The sequence below is a fragment of the Quercus suber genome, unplaced genomic scaffold (genome assembly GCF_002906115.3).
Source record: "Quercus suber isolate HL8 unplaced genomic scaffold, Cork oak 2.0 scaffold_154, whole genome shotgun sequence".
Taxonomy (NCBI): domain Eukaryota; kingdom Viridiplantae; phylum Streptophyta; class Magnoliopsida; order Fagales; family Fagaceae; genus Quercus; species Quercus suber.
Window position 1 is genome coordinate 35514 of NW_027069615.1, and position 27939 is coordinate 63452.

Genomic DNA, 27939 nt, shown 5'->3' on the forward strand with positions numbered 1-27939 from the left:
TATTATTGTAAAATACGTTGATTCAAGACGCATTGCAAAGGTGACTACTCGACAATATTGCATCTTAACCTTTGCCACTTGAAACATGAACAACACATAGTCTTGGTGTATTCACATCTTCATGAGTAGACACATGCAAAATACGTTAGGTTCCATGAACAAAACAATAGCTCTCATTATCAATGCTCTTCCAACTATATTGCTTAAGTTGATAAAATTATGGACTGATTTGACTAGATTGTTTTTAACGAATAGTTGAACAATTGTTTACTCTTCCTTTCAATATGTTACTCTTTGTATTATGTTACGGTTTTAGAGTAGTGATGAGCTTCCCTATTTCTTTCGACTACGGATGTAGTCTCGCACCTATCATATATAATATTATTCAGTTTTCCTTCTGGTTTGCATTTGAAAAGTCAAAGCACCTCTTAAATTAGGCAAAAAATAATGCTATGTCTCATTCCCTCATATCATTCAACATAACACATTGCTCCATTGTCAAGGATTTTCATGATAAATGTGCATTTAAGCATTGCCGCATTACCTTTTGGAATTCATGTTTAGAGTATTATTATGTGTTGGAAGCAAACATTTGCATCTTTAACTTGATTATGAATCTTTGTGTAGTTTTACCATGGAGTGGAGAAGAAGGCATTTCCGTTCAACCCTTTTGGAAGCAAATGAAATGGACGACCTGTGATGTCCAAACCTATAGCAAGAAGGCATCTTTGTATATTTTTGTGATGATGTACATTTGTATATATCTTTTGTGATGCCCTAGTGTAGTTGTTGTTTGCTGCCTTAGTGTTTGAGGGCATTTTAGAATGTAACACTCAGTCTTTGTATATTTTTGTGATGTCCAAACATTTGTATACATCTTTTGTGATGCCTTAGTGTTGTTGCTTGTTGCCTTAGTGTTGGGAACTTGTATATTTTGCTTGATTTGCTGTTGGGAACCTGGGCAGGTACCTGTGATGTTCAGATATGTAACAGGAATTTGTATGTGTATGGGAGGAAGCAGCTGTTTAAGAGGGGGGTGGGAAAAAAAAAAAAAAAAACCTATAGCCGCGTTTTTAAAAACGCGGCTATAGGTTGCTGAAAACGTCACTGAACCAGCCGCGTTTTTAGTGTAAATGCAACGCAAGAGGCACCTATAGCCGCGTTTTTAAAACGCGGCTATAGGTCCGCTGCTGTAGCCGCGCGTTACAAAACGCGGCTCAAGTCCGAGCTGTAGCCGCGTTTCGTAAAACGCGGCTACAGGTCTGATACCGTAGTCGCGTTTTGAAACGCGGCTCCAGCGAGTCCTGTAGCCGCGTTTTTTACAAAACGCGGCCATAGGCCTGCGGAGCCGGTTCCCTGTCCAGGCTGGAAAACGCGGCTACAGGTCAGCCCTGTAGCCGCGTTTTCGTAAAACGCGGCTATAGGTTGACCTGTAGCCGCGTTTTCCAGAAACGCGGCTACAGGTCTGGAGCTGCAGTACTTAGGCCGCGTTGACAAACGCGGCTACAGGAAACGCGGCTCCAGCCTGTAGCCGCGTTTTTCTGGTCTATAGCCGCGTTTTTTAAACGCGGCTATAGACCGCGATTTTTGTAGTGTCAAGTTAGGCCCTATAGTGACTTTTTTAAGGAGTCTATAGTGACGTTTTAAGGACTTATAATGGCGTTTTGTAACTCGATCTCCATGAAGTCGAGTTATAGGTTAAAAAAAAAAACCAAATTGCCTATAACTCGAGTTCATCGAGGTCGAGTTACAAAATGTTACTATAGGTCCTGAAAACGTTATTATAGGCTCCTTAAAATGCCACTATATGGCTCCAGATTTTTTTTTCTTAACACGATTTTGATCCAATCGAGTTTCAAAAGAGAGATATTTCCCTAATTAGTTTGATAAAGAGGGCAAAACACTAAAAAGTTTGTGTGAAATGGGCATTTGCCAATTTTCTCCCCTCTTATCTTATCTTCTTTCTTTTTTCTTTTTTCTTTTCGTGGATCAAAATAAGGTTAGATGTGCTGTGGAAAATTTAATTATTTCCCAGGGCTTTTAGCTTAGATGAACGTTGATGGATGGTAAGTTTGCTACTCAGGTATTTAACTTGCAATTTACCCTATATCCTACTTCGGACCATAAAACCTCAGTGGTCCTTACAGAAATCTGGAGAGAAATAAGGCTAAGTTGATGTTTTGAGTATGCCTTATATTGGTTTTCCACATATTTATAAGCAGGTCTAAAGCTCGCCTTCTCAATCCATTTTTTGAGGCATGGAATCCAAACAAGCCATTGCAGCCAATGCTCATGGCTGCTAAAGCTATTGTCAACACGGGATTGGAGTTGACGGTGACAAAAAAGAAGTAAATGTTTGAGCGTACTAGTCCTAGTTGATCAGATCTTAACAAATGTCCTAAAGATATCCATTAACTGGAATTTTATTTTAATGTTCCATAAAATGATGCCAAGTATTTGGTCCACCAAGACTAACTCCGTACGTTAGCCTTGTATATTTGTCCTTTTTGTCACCTTCAACTCCAATTCCATGTTCATGACAATAGCTTTAGCACCCTCGAGCATTGGCTGAAACGATGATTCCATACCTCAACATATGGATTGAGAAGGCGAGCTTCAAACCTGCTTGCAAATATGTGCAAAACCAATATAAGGCAAACCCAAAACATCAACTTAATCATATTTCTCTCCAGATTTTTGTAAGAGCCATTAAGGTTTTACGGTCAGAAGTAGGATATAGGGTCCAGTTAACTATCTTCTCTATACTCCCAGAGCTCATGTGAAAGAAAAATGGTTCTCATTTTTACAAATCAAAAGCCATAGCTTTCTCAATAAAAATAGAAGATGAAGGTAGTTGGGTTCCCATGTATATTTTGGTTGCTTGTACTCGCCATTACCTTCAACTGGGGCTTGTTTTCCCATCACAAATCTTCACCACCAGCTTGTATTTCACTCAAATTATGCTTTGATACCACTATGTTGGCTTTGGAATAAAAGGGAACAATGATTTTGATTATATTTTTCTTTCAAGATTTTGCTATTGAAGATGCACAGTAAGTATTTTTTGAACAAGGAAGATAGAATGAGGCTGTAGTTTTCTTCGATCTTCTTCTCCATTCACTTGATTCTAGACTTCTCCAATTACATGGATATCTTTTTCAAATATAAATGACCGTCCTTACACTTTTTCATCACACACCCACCTAGTTACATGCAGTGAATGACCATAAAGGACACAAGTTCAAAATACATAACAAACAAACAACTACATGCATAAAAAAACTACAAAGCATTACTTTATTAGGCTTTCGTACTTCTCCCTCGGGCATTTCTTCCTCCTCGGCATGGGCCTTGGGCCAGATATAAAATGGACCGGGGTTGCCAAGTTCTTAGGCCCCATAATACTAGTTGAACTATTAAATATTAAAAACATCGCAAAATCATATTTACTTATTTGAAAATTGATAGATATGATGTCAAAAACTATATGATAGAATTATATTAAGAATTTTAGGGATCTAAGCTCTTCACTAAAATCATGAGGAAGGAGCGGTTGATGGACAAAAAACTTAGCTCTTTTTTTTTTTTTTTTTCCTCTAATAAAGTGAAGTTGGGCTACACCAGGAACATGTACCAAGGAGGGGCAGTGGCCAAACTAGTTGTAGTAAAGTGAGAGAGGCAATAATCAGAGCGAAGGAGAGTTGGGTTACACCAAGATGATCATCCCCAATGCCAGCAAAGAAATTCAACTTTTTTGGAAGGAAAAAAATCATTGGGCATGGTGGATTGTAAATATAATTGAGAATATGATCATGATTTTGAAATTTGAACCATTCAAAAAAAAAAAAAAAGACGTTCAAGGTTTTTGAGATCAGATTGGGATTAAACCGTGATAACATCATAATTAATTCAATAATTATTTAAAATATAATAAATATATTAAATTAGTAAACATGAAATTTGACTAAAATAGTCCAAATAAATATAGAGATTTATCTTTTAAATATTTTTTTTTCAAATCATAACTTTCAAAAAGAAAATAAGAAATATTAAATCCTAAGAAAACATAAATAGATATTGAGTTTGTCAATCAATGGAGTTAATCTTGTACCCAAAGTCATTTTGGTTTAGTGAGGGAAATGAAATATTTCAATATTGGAAAATACTGTTATACCATTTTCAAATTACCACAAATATATATATATATATATATATTCATTAACTTATATACACATATGAAATTAATATACTTGAACATTTTTGTTAGAATTCAATATTCTACTTTTTTTTTTTTTTCATACAAACTTACGTCTAAATTATCTTAAGCCATGCCCACACCTATTAGATTACCCAATAATTTTTTTTATGAGACCCAATGAAAAAAAGTTAAGAGAGACATTAAATAGTCAATCATTTCTCATGAAATTTACTCAAAAAAACGCACATACATACACACACACAAGCTAGAAGAGTAACTAACATGGATTCAGATCCTCTAGATTTCTTAGGGTACTCTACTAGTAGATTTCCTTAAATCTTAACCACTCTTTAATGATTTAATAGTCAAGATTTTGCCATGTCAACATTCCACTAACAATATACTTAAAATAATAAAATAATGTTGCAAACAAAACAATCAAGATTATTGTTAGTGGAATGTTGACATGGTAGAATCTAGATCATTAAATCATTAAAGAATGATTAAGATTTAAGGAAATCTATTTGGTAGAGCACCTTAAGAAATCTAGAGGATTTGAATCCAGCTAACATATATTAGTTTGTCACATTGTCCAACCATAAACCTTTCTTTATGAGACCCAATAAAAAAGTTAAGTGAGACATTAATTGATAGTCAACCATTTTTCTTGAAATTTTTATAAATAAATAAATAAAAATGCTAGAAGAGTGGTGCAAAAACATTGCCCAAGAAAACTAGTCAACGACAATTACGGCCCGTTTGGTCATGCAGCTGAAAACATGTTTTTAGTGTTTAAAACATATAACTGATGTGTCCAAAATCAGAGAAATACGTTTGGTGGCCCATTCCAGCTGAGCTGAAGTTTGGAAAATGTTGTTAAAAAATATGGGCTTTTCAAAACATACTCCGGGCTGTTTTAAAACAATAAAACAATATGTTCAGTGGCACTTTGGTAATAAAATTGAAAACTAGTATGGCCCACCTGATCAGCCTTTTATCAATTGCTGTCTCCTCTCTTCCTCTCATCTCTCTTCACGCCGAACCAAGTAGCTGGTACCAAAGAACTTTTGCTCAGCTTTTTTTTATAAAATTAAACACACATACCAAACACATTTTTATGTTTTTTAAACACTAAAACATATTGTTTAAACTATAATACCAAACACATTTTTTTGTTTTATAAACACTAAAAACACGTTTTTCAACAACACTTTTTAAACAGTAATTTTTACATTTTTTTAAACAATAATTTTTAAACTTTATGACCAAACGGGCCCTTAAGCGTTGCAATTGCAGGCAAAAATGCGAAAAAAAAAAAGAAAAAAAGAAAAGAAGAAGAAGAAGAAAGACAAAGACAGAGACAGAGAAGAAAGAATAAAAAGAAACGGTGATGTGATCTTAACATTTGACATTATCTCATAGTGGTTGAAGTTTCAAGGGTGTGGCTTGTGTCCAGTGGAAGTTTCCACTAGACACGTTGGACACGTGTCCAAATGTGGATGTGTCTCCACTAGACAAAAGTCTTGCCCAAGTTTTAACAATGATAATAAGGTGATGTACTTTAAGGCTGTAAGGAAAAAAAAAAACTACTTTGACTTGAACTTTGAGAATCATCCATAGTTTTCAAATTCGGGCAATTCGACCGTAGTTTTCACAATTACTGACTTTTTGGATAGGCCGATTTTTGGAGTTAAAAGAACCAATTTGACAAACAGTTTCCAATTAACCAGGTCCAACCATGCGGTTTGGTCTGGGTTTTACAAACGTCGATATGATATATATGAGCCAAGGTACTGGCATTAGAAATTTAGAATAGTTATTTTGAATGTGCCGGTTGTAATTACAAATGATTGTCAGACACTAGCCAATAGGATAGCACGTAGCTTACAAATGGCAAATGTCACTTTGGCTTTGTAATCCTACTGTCCTTATTTTGGTATCGACAACAAACAAAGTGAAGTAATTCACGAGGAATAAAAGAAAAAAAAGAAAGAAAAGAAAAGTAAATCAAATAATTTAGACCCATGAAATAATCTTTTTAAATATTTTGTCCCCCACGTCAACTAGCATATCGGGTAATGATAATTGTCCATTCCTTTCTTCTCTATTCATAAGGTCATGGAATAATGTCGTACAATCTAATTTTTTGGTATCATCTTTTCTTTTAAAAAAAGTATTTTAAAAATTAAAAAGAAATGTTTTTTTATAAGTATTTTTTCTCTTGGAGAATTATTATAATTGTTATTAAAATACAGTAATATGGTGCTCCCTCTTCTCACATTTATGGTAGATGCCACCATAAACTTCGGAACACAATAATTATTCATTTTCTCTCAAACTCTATTGAAGTATGTATATATATATATATATATCAAGAAAACAAGTTTTTAAACTTATTAGGACATTAGTTATTATCTTTCTCAAAAAAAAGAAAAAGAAAAAGAAAAAGAAAAAAAGAACATTAGTTATCATTCATTTGAATAGTGATTTATTAATTATGGTTTATGTGATCATCTCACTTTTGATTTATTTGATTAATAATTGGAGATTTATTTGATTTACAAGTTATAACATACGTAGCATGAAGTAATCATCTCATGATTTTTTAACCAAAATCTTCAATTTGTTAAATGATATATAATAGCTATTACCATACCCAAAATTTTGTTCATAAAAAACAAAAAATCCAAAATTATTGTTGGGATTACACAAAAAATTGTATGGTTGTTAAAACTTAAAAGTTTTGAGGGGATGAGAATTCCGGCTTAAAAACTGCACTTTTAGTTTCTACAATGGGGAGAGGTTGAGGTACCACTCGAAAGTATAAGGCTCGATATTTCTTAGTTGGTTAAACTGTTAAAGTAAAAGTAAATCCCACAACAAATTCACATAATCAACCATTTAAATTAAACTAATACATAAAGAAAGTATAGATAAGTTGATTATAGGTGATAAAAGTTCAATCCATCATCATAACATTATCTTTCTGATGCATTAAGAAGTTGCCTTCCGGACATGCTAGAAGATGCTACCTTCAGTAGTTGCCTCCGTGTAAGCTTTTGTTATTTTGTGAAAGTTATGTTCAGAGTCTTGTGGAGAAGGTTGGTTTTTAGTCTATTGTGTGATTTTTAATTGAGCTTTATTGGTAGCTATGATTTGTAAACCTGAATGCAATTTTCATGCTTTGAATGGACATGGTACCAACTGAGAGCATTTTGGTACTTTTTAAGTGGCAGAGCAACGTCGGCACCAAAGGGCCTCAAAATAATTTTGGAAAAAAAAAAAAAAAAATACATACATACATACATATATTGGAGTTATGCTAACCAGATTAAAAAATTTTAAAGAACAGTTATCATTTTGGCCCCCCATACCCCAGATAACATATATAAGAAATTCTAAAATGGCATTACATATAACTTTCATTTAAATGGGACACAATCCAATTAGTGATAATAAATGTCAAAAAATTACTACAATAATTAGACATTTAGCATATTAAGATGAACCGATAGAGTTATTTTAAAAAATTATCTCAACAAATAAAAGGTAAAAAATCTATAATTTTAACACTTGTAGGGCTACAGTAACAAAAGGATTGAAAGCACCACTACCGTAAGTCCACAATTGACTCTCTCTCTCTCTCTCTCTCTCTCTCTCTCTCTCTCTCTCTCTCTCTCTCCTTTCTTTATACAAAAAGTAGTGTGTAGCCATGAAAGTTAAGCAATGCAGTGTGTAGACCCCATTCCACTTTCCCAGATACTTTTATATTTTTTTTCTTCTTCTTTTTTTCATTTGACTTTTCACACACCAGTTATCATATGTAGTACATTTATTTCAATATATCATATAACGTTATAAAATATAAATGTACCTAATTAAAATATAGTACTTTTTATTATTTAATTTATAGATAAAATAATATAACATGTTTTGTTTGTAGTTTATTAGATTTGAAAGATGGAAATTATAAAATAATTGTCTAATTTTATGTTTGGCCCCAAAGATAAATTTCTAGCTCTGCCATTGCTTTTTAAGCTGCATAAATTAAAAAAAAAAAAAAAAAACTAATTGCGGGGGAGTTTTTTGCTCTAAGGAAACTTATGAGTACTCCTTAGGCAATTTTTGCTATTTGTCCCACATTGGAAGGGTTAATTTCCTTCCTCCTAGCACTTTATAAAGCATGAACCAATGGCATTAGAGTACCATTAGAGTACTCTTCCAATGTGGGACAAAGAGCAAAAATTGCCTAAGGAGTACTCATAAGTTTCCTTAGAGCAAAAAACTCCCCCGCACTAACGATTCACTATTTTTTATTAATCTCTCATTCTCAATCTGAAGTTTAGAACCAGGTGACTATGTTATCGAACACAAAACAATTTCCCTCAAAATTTTCCATTCTTCCTTCAAATCCTCTCTCTCTCTCTCTCTCTCTCTCTCTCTCTCTCTCTCTTAGACTCTTCAAATTCCTCTACTCTCTCTCTCTCTCTCTCTCTCTCTCTCTCTCTCTCTCTTCCTAAACATACCTAACCAAGTGAAAATGCTAGCTCACTTTTCTTGGCTTTATTAAAGTTTGATCTATAAGCTATGATATTGATTGAACGAATCTTATAATGATGTGGTTCATTTTTGTGCACAAAAGCCAAAAAAGCTAGAATCAACCTAGCTTTAAGTTTTAGCTTTTAGTTTTTAGATTTTATATACAGCTTTTTAAAACCTTACTTCTTTTCGCATTTTTTCATTTTTTTTCAATTTTTTTCAAGATACAAATATATTTTAGTATACTTTTAGCAAAAAACTAGATAAGCTACTCCTAGATAGACACTAAAACTATAGTAAAGTTGTTGATGAAACGATGGGTTTTCATTTTTTATTTTTTGGAAATATTGTTCCGAGGATGTTGAAAAAGATATTGTTATAAGGATGTTGGATTTTGGTTAAATGGAAAAGCGACTCTTTTTTTTTTTTTTTTCTTTTCTTCGTGTTGTTTGGTTGCTGAGAAATAGATACGGGTAAAGATGACTAAATATTTAATAAAAAAAATTTAACCTTTTTTTTAGAAAATATTTTTATATTAATTATTTTGGATTTTTTAATTTATTAAACTTATAAATACCAAAATGTCCTTGTATTTTATGTGACTAACAGATTAGTTTTAACAAAAGGACTACCCTGAGTAACTAAAAACTATTAAAGTTAGAGAATTGAAATAAAATTTAGGCAAAATTAGAAGATGTAATTTGCAATTCTATAATAAATATTAAGTATTGAATAACTATTCTGCCGTTTTTGTCAATAAATAAATAAGAAGGAAATTGTACCATTCAGGGAAAAAAAAGGGGTGGAGAGAATTGTACTAGATAACAATAAAGGAAGATTCTAAAAAAATTAACAATAATAATAAAAGAGAAATAACTAGTGCACCCAAGCAGTTGCACACAAAGTAATATGTGCAATAATTTTTAAAACTAAAATCGTAACTTAAAATCATAATTTAAATTTAAATAAACTTTACACATAGATTTTTGTGTAACAAGAAGTGTATAATAGTCATTGTAGTGTGCCAAAAAAAAATTGTTGTCTATTTTATTATAAGAACCTACTTTTTTATTTATTTTACATAACTACTTTTAAAAAACATTCACATTAGATTTATTCTATTTTACACTATAACATTTCATTAAAATATTATTTTTTATCAATGGTTTATTACTCTCTCAAATCATATATCTGTGTATACGAGTAAAGAAGTATTAAAAAATATATTTGCTTGTAAATAGTAACTATGTATATTTGCACAATTAATATAATAATAATCTAAATTTACAGAAGTTTACCTAAACTGATATGAGTGATTTTTAGAGTTAGGTGTACAAAATTTACTCTTTAAACTATTATATAGATAACTACAGTGAGTGGCATCTTTTGTTTTACACGTATTACCAATTAAATATTGGCTTCATAAAGCAATTGCAAAGGATTGCTTTTTTTTTTTTTGTTTTTTTTTTCTTTTTTTTTTGGTAAACAAGGATTGCTTTTTCTAACTTTAGTGCTGTCGACCTAAACCAATAGAAAGGGGCATACTTTGGACTAAAGTTTCATATGCCAAGACAATGTACGATAATACAATAAAAGCATCAAAACCTTCATCAATTCACTCCCATGAATTAGCAAGTTGGTCTTTTAACACCCTCAATCATGTGGATATGATTTGGACAGTCCTACTCATTGTGGTGGGGTCATTTTCACAGCCAATCGAATATGCTTCATTAAGCAATGTTCAGCCACTTTAGAGGAACGGAAATTGAAATTCTGTGTACACAGTTGCACCAAGATTGTTTTTCGGCATAAATAAGCTAGTGCTGTCAATCTTTACCAATAGAAGGGCATCTACTTTGGACTTAAGCTCGACCCATAGTGTTGTCAATTTTTTGTGATTTATTGCTTTCATTCCATTTTTTATGATTTACTATAGTGTTGGAAGACAGTTTTATTTGTTGTTGCCATTCATTTCTTTTTATATCAAAACAAATAACAGAAAAGAAAAGGAATCGTACTTGTTGAGTCTGTCTACGTCGAATCCACCCCTCCTAATGTACTACAATCTTTAGCTAGGAATCCTTGATGTACTACAATCCTTTTTTCACATGCCAAGACAATATATAATAGAAGCATCGCAACCTTCTCATTCACTTCCATGAATTAGCAAGTTGGTCATTTAGGAATTCTGTACAAGGAATCATGAATTCTCTTTTGTCCATGGAGGAAGAGGAGTCATCTCCTTGGAGTCCGGCGCTTAGTTTCTGTTTCTGGTTTGGCTTTGCTTTTTTAGTAATAAAGTCATGCATTTGCAAAAGAAGAAAACCACACCCGGAAGCAAAAACCAACATGGCATCATCCACAATAAGAGCTGTGGAAGAATTACTCTCCTACAGGTTCAAGGACAAGTTTCTTCTAGAAGAGGCACTCACACACTCCTCCTACTACAACAACAACAGCAACAACAATGGCGAGTCGTTTAGGTCGTACCAGCGGCTCAAGTTCTTAGGTGACATGGTGCTAGGACTGGCCCTGAGCAAATGCTTGTACCTAAAATACCCTAGCCTCGACCCAGGACAGCTCTCGCTCCTATACGACGCCAACATCAGCAACGAGAAACTCGTGAGGGTTGCCGTCCGCCACCATCTAGACAGCTACATCAGTCACAACATTAGCGACTTTCGGAGTAAGGTCTAACAAAATCATCTCACTTTTCTTTTTCTTTTTTGTTTTCTTTTTTTTGGTTTTTTTTTTTTTTTTGTTTTTTTGTTTTTGTTTTTTTTTTTTTTTTACAATTATTGGTTTACGTTTACTTATAGATAAGTGTGTATACGGTTTTTCAGTAATAAACACTACTTTAAAAAAAAAAAAAAAAAATCTAACTTTTATAAGGTAGAGCACGAGAAAAGGGTATTCTAACTTATATGGAAACATTCTGACCGATATGTGTAGAATTATAAGGAGTTTATTATCAAAAAAGTCTTTTGCTTCTCGATAGTTTTACTTTTTAGTGAGATTTTTATTTTATTTTTTATATCACTAGAATTATAAGGAACGTATTATTTTTGGAATGCTGACACATAGTCTTTAATTCTTTTAATGTAAATATTTTATGAGTTTGGCTTCTCTCTGATATTTTTTTAAACTAAAATTTCATTTTATTTTAATAAAAAACTATTGCATCACCTACTGACTAAATAAAATGTGGATATTAAAATCCACTATTATTTGCCATTGTACATTTAAAATAAAAAGAAACCTCCAATTAAAAAGTACTGGCCATGGAAGTAAGCTAAATTCATATTTTATTATGGTAATAAATGATTAGGTTATATTTGGTAACATTTTTTGTTTTTTATTTTTAAAAACTTGTTTTTGGGAATAAAAAGAAAAATCTTGTATTTTTGAAATAAAAAACATGTTTGATTAGATGAAATTAAAAAAAATATTTTTTGAAGAAAAATATAGAAAATACTAAAATATGTTGTTACTAGGATTTGAATTTTAATACTAACTCATTAAATGAAACAAATTTATTAAATTAAATACCTATTTTCATTGATTTTTGAAAATTAAAAACTGAAAACAGTCTTTTGTATATTTTCAGTTTTTTTCACAAATAGTGTTTTGAGAACAATTTTTATTTTTCGTCTATTTTGAGTTGCCAAACAAGTTTTTTAATTTTATAAATAGAAAATTGTTTTTAAAAACAGAAAATAAGGGGAAAAAAATAGTTACCAAACTCAGATAAAAAAGCAGTGAATTGGAGGCACCCTTTGAATGCAAATAAACATTGCATATTGTTTTATGCTTTTAAGAGTTTATGATTAGAGTTGTGTTTGTTATACACAATGTGTGTAAATACACACGCTATTGTTATAATTTGAAAACGTGACTCTACAATGTGTTTTACAGGATTTTCCCTTATAATTAACTGTTCTAGTGTGGATCTGTATATTTTGGACTAATCTTTGGTTAAAAATTTGTTTAGAATTTGAACAAAGATCTACGCAAATGGTTTTGTACATGTTACTTCTATAGGTTAAAGAGTTTGCTCGGGCAGCTCGGGCAGTCAGTCAGGAAGACGATAAAGTTTTATATGGGTCAATTAAAGCTCCAAAGATTCTTGCTGACATTGTAGAGTCTTTAGCAGGAGCTATATATGTTGATCTCAATTTCGACCTGCAAAAATTATGGGTGGTGTGTATTTAGCTTCTCATTTCTTATTCGACAAAAATGATTTGTCTTTTTTCTTTTCTTGTTTTCGACTTTTAGTCTCTATCTCTCTGTTGGTATAGAATTAATCATTGGTTGTTTTATATTTGAAGATCTTTGAGAATCTCTTGGAACCTATTGTCACACTTGAAGACTTGCAACAACAATCCGAGCCTGTAAGGACGTTTTTTGAACAGTGTCAGAAGGAGGGGAGGAAACCTGATATTAAGAGACTGAGCAGTGGGGAAAATAATATTGTTGGAGCTTATGTCGATGATGTGCTTGTTGCCTTAGGTTCTTCTGATCAGATGGACATTGCAAGGCGTAATGCAGCAAAGCTAGCTTTGCATGAGTTACCAAACTTTATGCTTACTAAAATTACATGAGCTTTGTGACAAGAAAAGGTGGCCTAATCCTATTTTCAGGTTCGAGCTTCTTTATCATGAGTACTGAAGAATTATATATGAGTGCGCGCGTGCATGTGCGTGCTCTGAATTATTTGATGTCAAGCATATTAGTTTTGGGGGGTGTTTATTACACAGACACTAACACACAAATTAATTTGCGTGTGTTAGTGTGTGCAAGGTTATTTCCCTTACTTTCGTGAGTTGAACCAAAATTAATTAAAGCCTTCTGTACTTTCTCTCTCATATGAGTGTTTGATTTAGAAATTTATAAGTGTTAAATATTAGTATAGATGTGTATATCATGTTGTATATGTTAGAGTAGATGCATAATANCTCCATAAAAATAACAGTGAATAAGGTGATGTACTCCAATTTGAATTTAATTCTTGGTTAATAAAGTGTTTACAAAATTGTTTAAAATCTCACCAACTAGATATTGGATAACATAAACTGAATGAATATTTCGATAAGCTACGTATTGTTACAACTGATAAAGACTGGGAACTTTCAGGAGGTTTGTTCTAACCATGCTTTCTTTTCACTCATATATTTTACTCTATCAATGAAACAATTTTTTTTTTTTTAATTTCCAGACTCAGATTTATAAGCACCTTTCTAAAAGATTTTATGCCAATTTTTTCTTTTTCAAAAAGCATTCACTGTTTTTTTTTTTTTTGTTTTTTTTTTATTTTTTATTCTCACTTTCCTATCTTGCAAGATATTGAATCGAAATATACTTTTGCTATAAATTTCAGCATTGAGAAGCAAGAGGGTAAACCACAAGGCAAGAAATATGCATACTCGGTGCAAATAGGTGGTGTGTCTATGGTGGGAGAATAAAAGTCAAAACAGAAGACAGCAAATAATTCTGCAGCTTCAAGTATTATTTGTGCCTTATTAGACTCTAGTCTAATCTAATTCTAATATGAGTATAATCTTCTTTAATGTGTCATGATTGTCGAGCTTATACAGATTGATTAGTGTTGAATTTATTTTGAAGATTTGGACAAAAAAGCCACATGGAGCACAATAATTTTAATTTGTCCATGTCAATTTTATCTACTACATGTCTAGCACGTGTCAATAATAAATAAATATTTATAAATTCCTAATTTTTAATATGTGCTTAAATTTCCATTATTAACTCCTTAAAATGCTTCATTAGTATATATATATATATATATATTTTCCATGTATTAAGATCCCGTGGCTTTTAACTTTTTTTTTTCTTTTTCTTTTTTGGTGTTAAAAATGTCCATTTGCCTCCCATCTACATGTTTTGTGCTAATTCAGTGTTCAAAACGATGTTATTTCATGCATTTTATTACAAAATGATGCCATTTTGCGAGCGTGTCTACACAGCTGCCTACAACTTTTCCTCTTCTCCCACACTGATTCCTCATTTGTTAGCTTCCCCTATTAATCTAGCTTACCTTAACTCAGCATCTGAATCTCTCTCTCTTTCTCCCTCTCCACCAAATGTCTCTCTGCATTACTCCCTCTACACATTCCCTACCTTAATTGTGTGTTTGGTTGAGGTGATTTGTGGAGATGGCAAATGGAGAAAGGAAAATTGGAAGAATTTTGGGTGAGAGAAAATTGTAGAGTCCAGGTGTTTTCTCTTTGGGCTTTCCATTTCTTTGTCTCCCCAAATTGGGGAGAAGATGAGGGAGGGAGAGGGGCTCAGATGAAATTTTGTTATCCATTTGTCTTCTTCTTCTTCTTTTTTATTTTTTATTTTTTTTGTTTTTTTTTTGTTTTTTTTGTTTTTTTTTTGTTTTTTTTTTTGTTTTGCTTATAAGCTATTGATTTTTTTTTTAGGTAATAAGGATATGAGAGTAAATTTATATAACATACATTTTTTATCCTCTCATTTTTCTTCTTATCCAAATAAAAAGAGTTTTTCATCCATCTACTTTTCTACCCCCAACCAAGCACAAATGAGGAAAAATTAAATATTTTCTATCTCCCACTTTTCCACCCTCAATCAATCAACGCCTTCTGTATGGGAACATCTTATCTAACTTTTTGTTGAAAGTGTGTTAAAGTATACTTGTATCTTGAAAAAGTGAAGAAAACTACAACAAAAAAAAAATAAGTGAAGAAAAATGAGATTTTAAAAAATTGCACATAAAAGTTAAAAGCTAAAAACTGATGTCAAATTCACTTTTAGTCTTCTCTAAATGAACACCACACGAATTTCATTCCACATTCAATCAAACCCACACATTCCTAGCCTGTTAGGACATATGTGTTCTCACTTGTTAAGAACATATGTCACTTATTTATGTAAATTGGCTAAATCCTTTGACAAAACGCACTCTACTTATAATTGGGTAGTTCTAGGTATTTTTAATACTTTAAGAAACAAAGTTTCAAGGTCAAGTATTGAAGTCATCAAGTCTGTCCAAGAAAAAGCAAGCTGAAGTGCAAATTCATTAAAGCTCAACACCTTTTCGATAGCTACCTCGACACCTGCTATCTATCGAGATTTATAATTTTAGATTTTCTGATCTGATTTTCTTGGGATCCGTGAATATGCTTTTGGGTCTTCTTTTCTTCAAACCCTAAACATATAAAAAGATTGTTTTAAGAGCCGTCAAGTGGTACACAAGTTGCAAAAGTATTGAGTAATCTCTGTTCAAGCAAATTGTGATCAAAGGCGAAGTTCTTGACCTAGTTCATCTTCTCTAAAGAAGTTGCTGTGTATTTGCACTAAAAGGTTTTGTGACCAAGTATCTTCCTGATTTTCATCATGTAGGATGAAATGAAGAACTTTGCAGCTAACCTCTCTTCCTTAAGTTGGTGTTTTGAAGTCACGTACTGGGATCCGCGCATTGGTTAATCACGTACTTGGGAGCCGTGCATCAAAGGTGGAAATTGTCACTACAGATCAAGTCCAATTGGGTATTGGGGTAAGGGTTCAACTGTAGGTTGGTAAGGTACTTGAGATTCCTTTACTTGTAACTGCTTGATTTGATAATAGTGGAGTTTCGGGAGTGATTACCTGAAAATCACCCGGTGGGGTTTTTGCCGCGAGATTTTTCCCCATTCGTAAACAAATCACCGTGTTATTTAATTTCTGCTGCATATTTAGTTTTTGGTGATTTGTTTGTGCTTTCATGCAATTGCACGATAAATTGATTAATTAATAACTTGACTAAGTAATTAATTGGTTTAATCACAAGGGGTCATTCAGATTGTGACCTATCAAAATTGTTGACGTATTCAACTGCTTATTGGTTTTCATCTAAGCCCATCATTAAAATCACTTTTTTATTTACCAATAACCACTCACTACATTAGCAGTTGTAAAATTTTTTGTATTTCTAATATTACTCTTTATCTTTTTTAACTATTAGATATTTTTATAAATTTAAACTATAAAAAATGTGTAACTTTTTCAAATACCGTTATATATATACACACTAAATTATTTATACGATAAAAAACAGTGAAATTAATTAGAAAGCTCTGGCCTACACTGGAAATTTAAGAATATTCAAATTGATAAATCACTTCACTTATGTAAAAATAGGAAGTCTTGGAATAGCGCTCATGAGTCATGAGTGGCATGGTTGCAGCAACTACGGCTTACTCAAATTGATGCTCATTTTTCTAGTTGATTGTAGCTTTGGATTGTAATTAAATTTATAGCCAAAATTTATCCTTAGATTTATCTTCTTTAGTCATTTTTTTGCATGTTAGTTGAGACATATTCATGTATTTTGAGAGTAACATTTTTTTTTTGTTTTTTGGTGTCAATTGAGTTTTGGAGTTTTAATATTTACATCAGGTGTCCATATATATATATATATTATTGAATGTAAATTTTGAATATTTAAGTGTTGGATTGCATGTTCTTTATGTTCTTAACACGCATATCAAATTTCGTTCATATAAATTGTTATTTAATATTTAATCAGTGAACTTATTTTTTATGCATAATTTTAAACCAAAAAAATAAAAAAAATAAAAAAGTAGAAATTGAAACATTTGTTTATGACATAGCAATTGATATTTAATCTTCTTAAACATTTGTGAGCGTGAAAGATATAATAAGAACATGCAATCTAATGGCTAGATTTTCAAAATTGGCATTCAATAGAAATATATAGCAAGAGCTTGAAGAGTTTTTCAATAAACTAGTATGGAAATAAACCTTACCCTTAACAAATAGTGTGTTTGTTATCATCTAAATTCTAATTAACTCACGTTTTCAAAAAAAAAAAATTTAATCTACTCACAGAAGGTTTGGTAAAAGATATTAAATTAAAGGACAAAGTCACATGCTTATTTACTCTTGTATCAGTCAAAGGTTGCAATCTTAGGTTGGAATGTATGTTTGGTATTTGAAAGCTCAAATTTATGTGAAAAAAACAAGAGCTTGTTTAGACCCCTAAATTAAAATTACGGTTAGATTGCTTTTAATTTAACTTAGACAAATTGCAGAATAAGAACAAATAAGCGCAAACAACTGATAACACTACCCTAAGCCATATTCATATATTATCAACGATATAAAGTAAAGCTTAAGAGTAGGGAAAAGAGATGTAAACACAATATAACATCGAAACGTGTTATCAAAGAGGTAACCAACTGGCTCCTCGAAACCTTGTCTTCTCTAGCTTTTCTGGATCTCACAATTCGGCCCAATTGCATCCGCCAATGATTTGCTTCTTCCAATGCTTCCTATTAGCACCAAAACCTCACTTGACATTCAGATTGAGTGTGGTAAGTGATGGAAATAAATATTTACGCAGTGGAAAATTAACGGATCTACATCATTCGAAATTGATAACATGCGTTAAGTAAATTTCAGAATTTGAGAACAAGAGAGCGTACCCTGAAGCGGTGAATTTCAAAACCGAAGATTGAAGCACTTATGAATACTTTTAATCTTCACTCCAATTCCACTAATGCCCAAGAAGTGTGGACTCTCAATTGGTTACTAAAGGAAAATAAAAAAAGTGACTTACAATCTCATACACACCACCTTTTAATAATGTTTTTCTCACACCAAAAATTCTGTACGTTTTTCCCTTTTTTTTCTAACCAATAATCTAATTGGGCTGACCTTTTGGGCCTTTCCAATTTGGTTTAAGTGTGTGGCTTGGAGTGGGACCAATAAGACACTAGCTCCAATGGGCTTTGGGCTTTGGGCTTTTCTGTCAACTCTTGACAAATCCAAAGTTACCATTAACTATATTTAATACCACTATATAAATATAGTTGCACTTTAGGCTTTATCTATAAATTATATCCCAAGACTTTATTATACATGCAACCCCTTTATAAAATATTCGTAGTAATACAAAGTTATTAATGTAGACTGCTACTTTGTAAATTACTACATCTTAATCCTTGAGTACCCGGTTTAATCTTTTAATGTTATTCATTATATATTTTTGAAATCCAATTCCATAAATATATACTTTAGTCTTATTAAAGTAGTTAGGCCTAACTCTCTGAATAACAAACTCATTAAACTTATCTCAAGGGAATACTTTATATCTCCGTTAAGAGACTATGAATTCCATCTTGAGAATACATGTTTCATCAACACGAAATGTGGCTGCCCAACATACTGAGGTTTTGACCATTACTATAGATCTCACTCTTGATATATCAAAGCAACCTACACCTCATGATCAGGTCCATTATTCTCTTAGGATAAAGAGTTCATGCAAATACAAGTCGTGAGATTTATTATTCATATGACAGTCTTTAGGAAAATAATAAATCTCACAGCAGTCCAGCTCAATATGTTTTAACTCTTAAAACATATTAACACATCAACCAGAAGTCTCCACTTCCATGATCAAGACAAATCATCGTGGTTGATATGTTATAAGCTTCGCAGATGAAATGCCCAATTTCTTTACCGATTACGAACTATAATTCTGAGTTTACAAAGAGTTTGTGCTTTATATCTTCTGTGACTTTTCACATAAATCACATACTATGCATCTCATGGACTAAATGATAATGTCCTAATATTCATGTTACCATTATTTCAGATAATAATAAAACAAATTCATTAAACACAATATTAAGTCATACATAATGTCATACACAATGTCAAACTTAATATCATACATAGCATCATACAATAGGATTTAAGGATACTAATCCTAACAGTTGGTGTTTGGGCTATCAACCTCTCAAGGATTTAGAGATGGAGACGTAGGAGTAAAGGAAAACCACAAGGAAATGTGTAGATGATTTTGGGTATAACATTCTCCAACAATCAAGTGTATTTTCTATAGTTTTCTCTCTAAAAGCAATCCTTACAATATATGGGTAATGAAGGTATATATAATGTGGGTAAAGACTTGGTAAAACAAACATGACAAATTAGCTAAATAGAATGTTTCACGAGTATTTTGTGAGAAGGCCTTACCTGCGAGACACTCGCGAAAACTCCAAGTTGGCATGACTTTTCGCCTTCCAGTCATGTGCTCTACACGTGGCTTATTTTGCGGGTTTGCTTCTCACGAGCTTCTCGTGAAACCCACTTTTTCATCATTTTAAGCTTGAGTCTTAACACTCTTTCACACTCATCCCTTACAATTAAAAACCACATAAATACAGGGAAATATGATTGAATAAAATTACAATAAAATTTTGCACGGAATTAAAGCCAATACAAAATAGTTGTAAATCACAACTTTACAGTATTGAATTCTAAGCCAAGTCTTTTGCTATTAGATTTTATATACAACTTTTTAAAATCTCATTTTTTCTTGCATTTTTTCACTTTTTTTTAAGGCAAAAATACAATGTAGGTCCCTAAAGTTTGCCTATTATGCACTTTTGGTCCCTTAAGTTTCGAGTGGGCGCTATTAGTTCCTAAAGTTTAAAAATGAGCGTTGTTGGTCCTTTTATTAACTTCCGTTACTTATGTGTCTAACGGAGCATTGACATGACACTTATTTTTTTTCCCTGTGGCAACTTATTTTTTATTAAAAAATCACACAAAAGATTGAAATCCAAACTTGCTTCTTTTACCCAATATTACCCAAATCCAAAAAACCTAGGTAGTTGACTACTTTCTCAAAATGAAATCATGTTTGACTGAGATGGAACACCCACTGGAGCGGCAATGCATCGTCATGTCCACAAAGGTCTCAGTGGATATGTGTTCTTTGAATTTATTTGGTATTTGCCTTATTGTTTTTCACTTCCAAGTCGTAAATTCCATTTGGTATTCAATTGTTATTCATTTTTCAACAAGAGCTATGAAACTGTGAAATGGTTTTTCTCTCTTAGATTGATTTCAAAACTCTTAGTTATTAATTAAGAGTTTCCATTGTATGCTACAAGATCAAACCAAGGGATTGTGAATTGTTTGAATAATATGGTTCGAAATTGATGAATGGTAAAACCATTATGAAATTGACGACATGGATAAATTTTCTAAGGAGCATAAGAGAGATTTAGATAAAACAATGTGCTGAGACGTTACCAAGCTTCTTGAGATCGGTGAATAATTAGGATTTAGGATGCAAATTTGAACGAGTCCAATTTATGAGTGCAATTTTGGTTTTATTTTGGTTTATTTTTTTTTTTAACAAAATAAATTTGGCGAAAAACACATTTTAGTCCCTACATTTTTAGGCGATTTCTATTTTAGTCCCTAAATTTTATTTTTACCGCTTTTAGTCCCTATCTTGAAAAACGGTTCCGTTTTGGTCCTTGCCGTTACATCAGAAACGGATATTGCTGACGTGACAAACGGCAATAATAAATAATATTTGTTTAATGTCCACGTGGCCTAATTAATAATAAAAAAATATTTTTTGACATTAAAAAATGCCACGTCAGCATATAAATTAAAAAAAATAATTTATTAATTTTAACTAAATAAAAAAAATTAAAAACAGAATAAAAAATTAAAAATTTTATGAATTTGGCGAAAAGCACATTTTCGTCCCTACATTTTTACACGATTTCCATTTTGGTCCCTAAATTTTTTTTTTACCGCTTTTAGTCCCTATCCTGGAAAACGCCTATTGTTTTAGTCCTTACCGTCAGCCAACTAACGGAAAAAGCTAAGGTGGCTAACGGCACATTAAAATAATAATTAAAAAATTTATTTTGGCATTAAAAAATGCCACATCAGCATTTAAATTAAAAAAAATTAATTTATTAATTTTAACTAAATAAAAAAAATTAAAAACAAAATTAAAAACAAAAAAAACACATAAATTGAGATCTAAAAGCAAGAACAGTAAGAACACAAATACATATTTAAGAACAAGAATATTTTCCTTTATTTGACATTTTCTCTTTTTTTTTTTTTTCCTTAGAAAACAAACACAAGATTAAGCAACAACACAAACAGAAATCCAGTAAGAGCACGAACACAAACACAAACACAAACACAAATGCTGACAAATCCAGCACACAAACTCATCAATCCTTCTTCAGCAAAACCAGCAACAAGCCAAAAAAACACAAATAAAAATCCAAAGAGTCCACGGCACAGTCCCCAGAACAACCCAAAAAACACAAACACAAGAATAAAAGGCAACAATGGCAGAACAATGGCGACGGCCATGTTCAGGAGGGCACTCCCACGCACCTCCGCCTTATCTCAATACACATGCGCCTGAGCTCACGCAAGCGAGGCCGAAGCTCTGCAAGTCGAACAAAAGGCACGCGCCTCCATGGCGCTCAAAACCTTCTCGATCTACCGCTGGACCCCAGAAAACCCGACGAAGCTGGAGCTCCAGGACTACCAGATCGACCTCAAGGACTGCGGGCCCATGGTCTTCGACGCCCTAATCAAGATCAAGAATGAGGTGGACCCCACGCTCACGTTCCGGCAATCGCGCCACAAGGGGATCTGCGGCTGAGCTCTCAGGCGCCGTGGGTGACCTCGGCACCTACATCCCCATCGTCCTAACCCTCACCCTCGTCTCGCACCTCGACCTCGGCACAACTCTCATCTTCACCTCCCTCTACAACATCGCCACTGGTCTCCTCTTCGACATCCCCATGCCAGTCCATTTGGGTGTTGGTTTTGTTTTAAATTTCTGGGTTTGTTTTTTTGTGGGTTTGATGATTTTTCTGGGTTTATGGGTTTGATTTGTTGGAGGTTTCGGTGGAGGATGGTGTTTGGATGGAGGTTTCGGTGGAGGATGGGGTTTGGAGGTGGTGGCCGTGGCATGCATCAAGAAGAGAATCCATTGTTGCACTAGTGGGTATCTGGGTTTGCTTGAAACTTGGACGAGTGGGTATCTGGGTTTGTTTGAGACTTGAGTGATTCTTAATTCATAAAATTTTTAATTTTTTATTTTGTTTTTAATTTTTTTTATTTAGTTAAAATTAATAAATTATTCTTTTTTAATTTATATGCTGACGTGGCATTTTTTAATGTCAAAAAATATTTTTTTATTATTAATTAGGCCACGTGGACATTAAACAAATATTATTTATTATTGCCGTTTGTCACGTCAGCAATATCCGTTTCTGATGTAACGGCAGGGACCAAAACGGAACCGTTTTTCAGGATAGGGACTAAAAGCGGTAAAAATAAAATTTAGGGACTAAAATAGAAATCGCCTAAAAATGTAGGGACTAAAATGTGCTTTTCGCCAATAAATTTCTACTTGGAAAAAAAAAGTGCCAAGTTATTAATTATTGTGCTACGGGAACGTGATTCTTCACAGTCAAGATTGCATCCTTCTTGTAAGGTTGAATTTAATCAACTATCTTGTTGGCTTTATTCTATGCCAATTTGCTTGTATTTCAGCACTTAGAAACCCTATATTTTGGTGGGATTCATGTAAGGGTAGTGAGTGAGAGAGTGTGAAGAAATGCTCAAGATTGTGCAAGGATGCAGGGATTCGCAGCTGGGACTCGCGGGTGACTCGCGACTGGCAAGCTGCCAATTACAGAACACGAGTGAAGCGTGCGAGAAGATGAATAGTCATGTCAACTGGTGCATTATAGGACAAAAGATCCAGTCTAGCCGCGACTCAGTTAAGTTGCAAGGCCAAGCCGCCAACTAGCTCTGTTTTGAAAAACCTGACTCTTTGCATTCGTATCTCACCCTAGTATAAATACCCCTTATACCCACGAAATGTAGAGAGCTTCCACAGAGAATTTTAAGAGAGAAACCCTAGAGGAAAACAAGATTGATTCATCCACAATATTCACAAAGAGACTCTTCAAATTCCTCTACTCTCACCCTCTCCATTGATACATCCTTGAGAGGTTCTTGACCAAATCCTTTTCTCAGCATACTCACGTCTGTGAGAAGGTCTTTTGGTGCTAAGGGAAGCAGTTTAGAAGGGACCAATGGTTATTGGTTGATGTTATGGGTTATAGCGGAATTCGGTAAGTTAGAAAAGACAAAGGTTCGGCGAAACTTCGTTGGAGCAAGAAGCATGGAGGGCTTAGGTACCTGGGTAGATTAGGCTTAGAGGGTCTATTGCTATTCATGTATCCCAACTTCATTTTCTAGTGGATTATTGACCGCTTGGAGGGCGGTGAAGAGGTTTTACACCAAAGGCTTCGGTTTCCTCTTCGATAACACATTGTTGTGTTGTCCTTGTGTTTGCATCTCTCTTCCCTTAATCTCTACCATTTAATTTCTGTTGTGGATGTGATTTTAATTAGTTTTGATTGTTTATCAATTCTGATATAAGCTTGTTATCATTTTCCGCACATACATTGTTTGATATAAAGTTTGTATTGGTATCTTATTGTTTGGGGGTCTAAACGTTTATAGTATTTTCAACGTTATTTGAACTTTCAATTGGTATCAGAACAGGTGCATTCTTTGTGGATAGGTCTCAATCTCTAAATGTGCCACCATTTTTTGATGGTAATAATTATGCTTTTTGGAAAGTCTGAATGAGAGCATTTTTGTGTTCTATTGCTAAGGGAGCATGAGAGATTCTGGAGACTATTTATAAAGGAACAAAGAAAGTGAAAGACACCAAACTACAGATGTTGACCACTCACTTTGAGGAGCTTATGATGAGCGAGGATGAGTCCTTTAACTCTTTTTATAGCAAGTTGAACGAGGTGGTCGTCGGCATGTTCAATTTAGGAGAAAAGACGGAGGATTCAAAAATAGTAAGGAAGATCCTTTGGTCACTTTCGAAAAGCTTTCATGCCAAAGTAACAGCTATTGAAGAGAGCAAGGATCTTGACAACATTAAAGTTCAAGAGTTGGTTGGTTCATTGCAGACATATGAATTGTCACTGCCCACGTAAAAGAAGAGCAAATCTCTTGCTCTTAAGACAATTGATGAGAGGATAGTATCTCATGACTCTTCGGAGGAAGATGCTATAGATAAAGATGTGGCGTACCTTGTGAAAAACTTCCAGAAGTTCTTAAAACTTAAGAACAGTAGGAAATCTGGTGACAAAGGGAAATTTTAGAATTCCAGGAAGGAGAAAAGGGAATTTAAAAGGAAAGATGGTAGAGAATCCCAATCTTTGCAAGGAATCATATGCTTCGAGTGCAACGGACATGGACATTTCAAGAAAGAATGCCCCAATTATTTGAAATCGAAGGGCAAGGTCTATGCCACTACTTTTAGTGACTCCGACTCATCTAATTCTGATTTTGAGGAAAGCTATGATGGAGAAGGAAATTACTCTACTTTTATGACCATTGCTCATGTTAAGTCTTTGAAGGACTTGAATTTGCTTGTACAAGAGCTTGGGGAGTATAGTGATGAAGAATCAATGGGAGTTGTTGAAGAATCAGATGCTGAAGAAGACGAAAGCACCACTGGTGTCCAAGAGAACTACAACTCACTCCTTGAGAAGTCTAGAGAGTACACAAAGGTGGCCAAGGTGGCTATGAAGTCTCCTAGTGTGACATAAGGAGGCCAAGTGTGAGATTGAGATGCTGAATGGAGAGCTGACCGAAGCATACTCTAAGATAAAGTTTCTTGAGCATGAAGTGCTTTAAGCAAATGCTAAGGTAGACCGTGTCTCCTTTAACAAACTTAATGAAATGCTTGCTCATCAAAAATCATCCTCAGATAAGTTAGAAGTGGGATATACTGGAGGGAGTAGCTCACCAGCCAATGTCACCAAAGAAGTGAAGTTTGTGAAAGCCAAAGAGCCAATTGTAGAAGAGTCTATTCCTGATAAAGTTAAGACTAAAAAGAAGAAGAATGTGGCTGATTAACGGGTGTTAAATACATTCCGTAATCAATCAAAAGCCAGACGTGAAGCTAGAGGAAGATCACTTCCAAGATCACAACGGAGTCCTAAAACAAATCATGTTTGTCACTATTGCGGATTACAAGGACATACCAGACCCAACTGTCATAAGCTGAGAGCATTAAACAATGCAAGCGCTCCTCGATCACAAGGAAGAAGAAATGACAAGAGGTCTTGGGGTGGTGAGAAACCAAGAAGTTAAAACCGTGATCCCAGAATGATAGACGTGATGAAGATGATCGGTGCCTTCACCACTTGCTTGGAAAGCTTCACAAAAAGGTTTGAAAGTCCTAACTCTCATACCCAATCTATCAAGGATATCACCCCAAACGCATGTGATGTGTGGGTGATGAAGGGTACTCATGCATAAGCATTGTAACATGTCCATGAATTAATTCTTCCTATGCTTTGTGATTGTGCTTGGTAGTATGCTTTTTGCTAATGAGTGTTGAAAATTTTTTTGTTTATTTATTTCATTTTAAAATGTTTTAACATTGTTTTTGATCAATCTTTTTTTGTTTTTATGTCAAAAATCCAAAAACACATAAAAAGTAGAAAATCCAAAAAGTTTGATCAACTTTGTTGAGTTTTGTCTCAAAACATGTTTTTCCTTGTACCTTTGTACTTATGGCCTTATGCATCTACGAGCTTAGCTTGTTTCCTATGCACTCATATCATTGTGGAAGAAATCTTAAAATCTATGTGACTGTTGTAAATAGATCTTCAACCTTGTCATGAATGATTAGTAAATGGTTTTGTTCATCTTAAGACATGCATAGACTTGTGCCTATATATCTTCCCACTTTTATTTTATTGCTTTACTTAAAGAGCTCACCAAATGTAAATCTCTAAATGAAAAGAGATATTGAGCTGTAAAAGTTTGTCGCACATACTAGTATTTGACTAGGAAAAAGGGAAAGCAACCAAAAATAAAATGTATGATACCCAAAAAGCCAAAGACTAACTCATCAAATTGAAATATCAAAAATTTCAAGCATCAATCTCACAATGAGATGTATTGATTCAAAATGATCAAATGATATGATGTGTATAGAGCCAAATGAAAAGCTTCAAAGAAATGTAATCAAGCTTATTTGGGAGGTCATATATGCATACTTCTATAATTGAGATGGGTCACATTATCTAGTGCTAGTTGTGTATGCCTTGATTGAATTGAACATTGAAGCTTCACATTAGACTAAGGACTATCTCATTTTTGATATTCACACACAACACACAAGTCTATGTTCAATGAATGCCATATTCATTTGTGTGATTATACTTGTTTAAATGTGTTTTCACATGCTCAATCTTTGTTGATCAAACACAAAAAGAAATTTGAGTGTTTGTCCAAATTTCAAAAATAGTATTGCCCTGTTCTGATGACTCAGTCGTGGGTTGGTCCAGCTGCATGCCCTAGTCGCAAATTTTACTCAGAAGGTTTTTGCGACTCATTGGCGACTCATTAGCGGGTAAATGCCCTAGTCGCAAAAAATACTTAAAATATTTTCCAAAATGTGTGTTCTTATGGTTTTCGTGGCTTAGTGTGGTGACTTGTTCGTGGGTGGAAGGTCCAGTTGCGAGAGGTACACAGAGATTTTTGCGGCTCACCTCGTGACTCTCTTGCGAGTAGATCTTCTAATCGCAAAAAACACTTAGAAAATTTTTCACGAATCTTGGTTTCAAAGTGTTTCACGGCTTACCCTGGTGATTGACTGGCGACTTGATTCAATCACGAAAAATGCGTGTTTTACGTTTTAAAGACAGTTTTTAAAATTTTTTTAGTATTTCTCTCAAATTTTTGTGACTGTTTATTGTCTTCCCTATTTCACTCCTTCAAACACACCGTGTCTCTCTTTGAAAATCCTCTATTTTTGCAACATTTCTTCTCAAATATTCAAGAAAAAGGTATGGGTTTTCTTTTTCTCACTTCATATTTCATGTTTTGAGCATTATTTTCTTGATTTATGAGTTGTCACTATGATTTGAGATATACTTTGTTTGAACATGTTTTTGCTTAAAATGTTGGGTTTGGTTGCTTTTGTTGCTGTATACATTTGCTATCATAATTTAGTCTCATTATGCTAGTCTTTGTTCTGAGCTTTGTTGTTTGATAGTTTACATACCCATTAGGTATATGGGTTTGGGGTTTTCTGTGATTTACTCTGTATGTGAGTTTGGGTGTTTTAGAATGTCTGAGATTTTGGATTGTTTGTCTTATAATACTGTGATTTTAAGTTAACATATCATATGTGTGCTTCTATCTTGAGGGTATTTTTTTTAACATTTCATATTCATTAAGATATGTCTCATAGACATATGCTCTTTTTTGCCTGTATTAGGTTTCCTCTGTCCATATATATAGCTATTTAATACTTGTTCCAG

General features: G+C 33.4%; 1 protein-coding gene across 1 annotated transcript; it reads left to right on the top strand.

Moving 5' to 3' along the window:
* The first annotated feature begins 10574 nt into the window (after positions 1-10574).
* Positions 10575-14471, top strand: LOC112019045 (ribonuclease 3-like protein 2). Its single transcript, XM_024051580.2, has 4 exons — positions 10575-11428; positions 12779-12937; positions 13066-13377; positions 14115-14471. Exons 1-3 carry the CDS (start codon positions 10940-10942, stop codon positions 13336-13338), a joined length of 921 nt encoding a protein of 306 aa, XP_023907348.1. The 5' UTR covers positions 10575-10939; the 3' UTR covers positions 13339-13377; positions 14115-14471.
* The last annotated feature ends 13468 nt before the right edge of the window (positions 14472-27939 follow it).

Excerpts from the sequence above, each read along its gene's own strand:
- LOC112019045 (XM_024051580.2), top strand. The coding sequence starts at position 10,940 with ATGAATTCTCTTTTGTCCATGGAGGAAGAGGAGTCATCTCCTTGGAGT. Across the intron at positions 11,429-12,778 it reads TTAGCGACTTTCGGAGTAAG|GTTAAAGAGTTTGCTCGGGC; the intron begins GTCTAACAAAAT and ends TTACTTCTATAG. Across the intron at positions 12,938-13,065 it reads ACCTGCAAAAATTATGGGTG|ATCTTTGAGAATCTCTTGGA; the intron begins GTGTGTATTTAG and ends TTATATTTGAAG.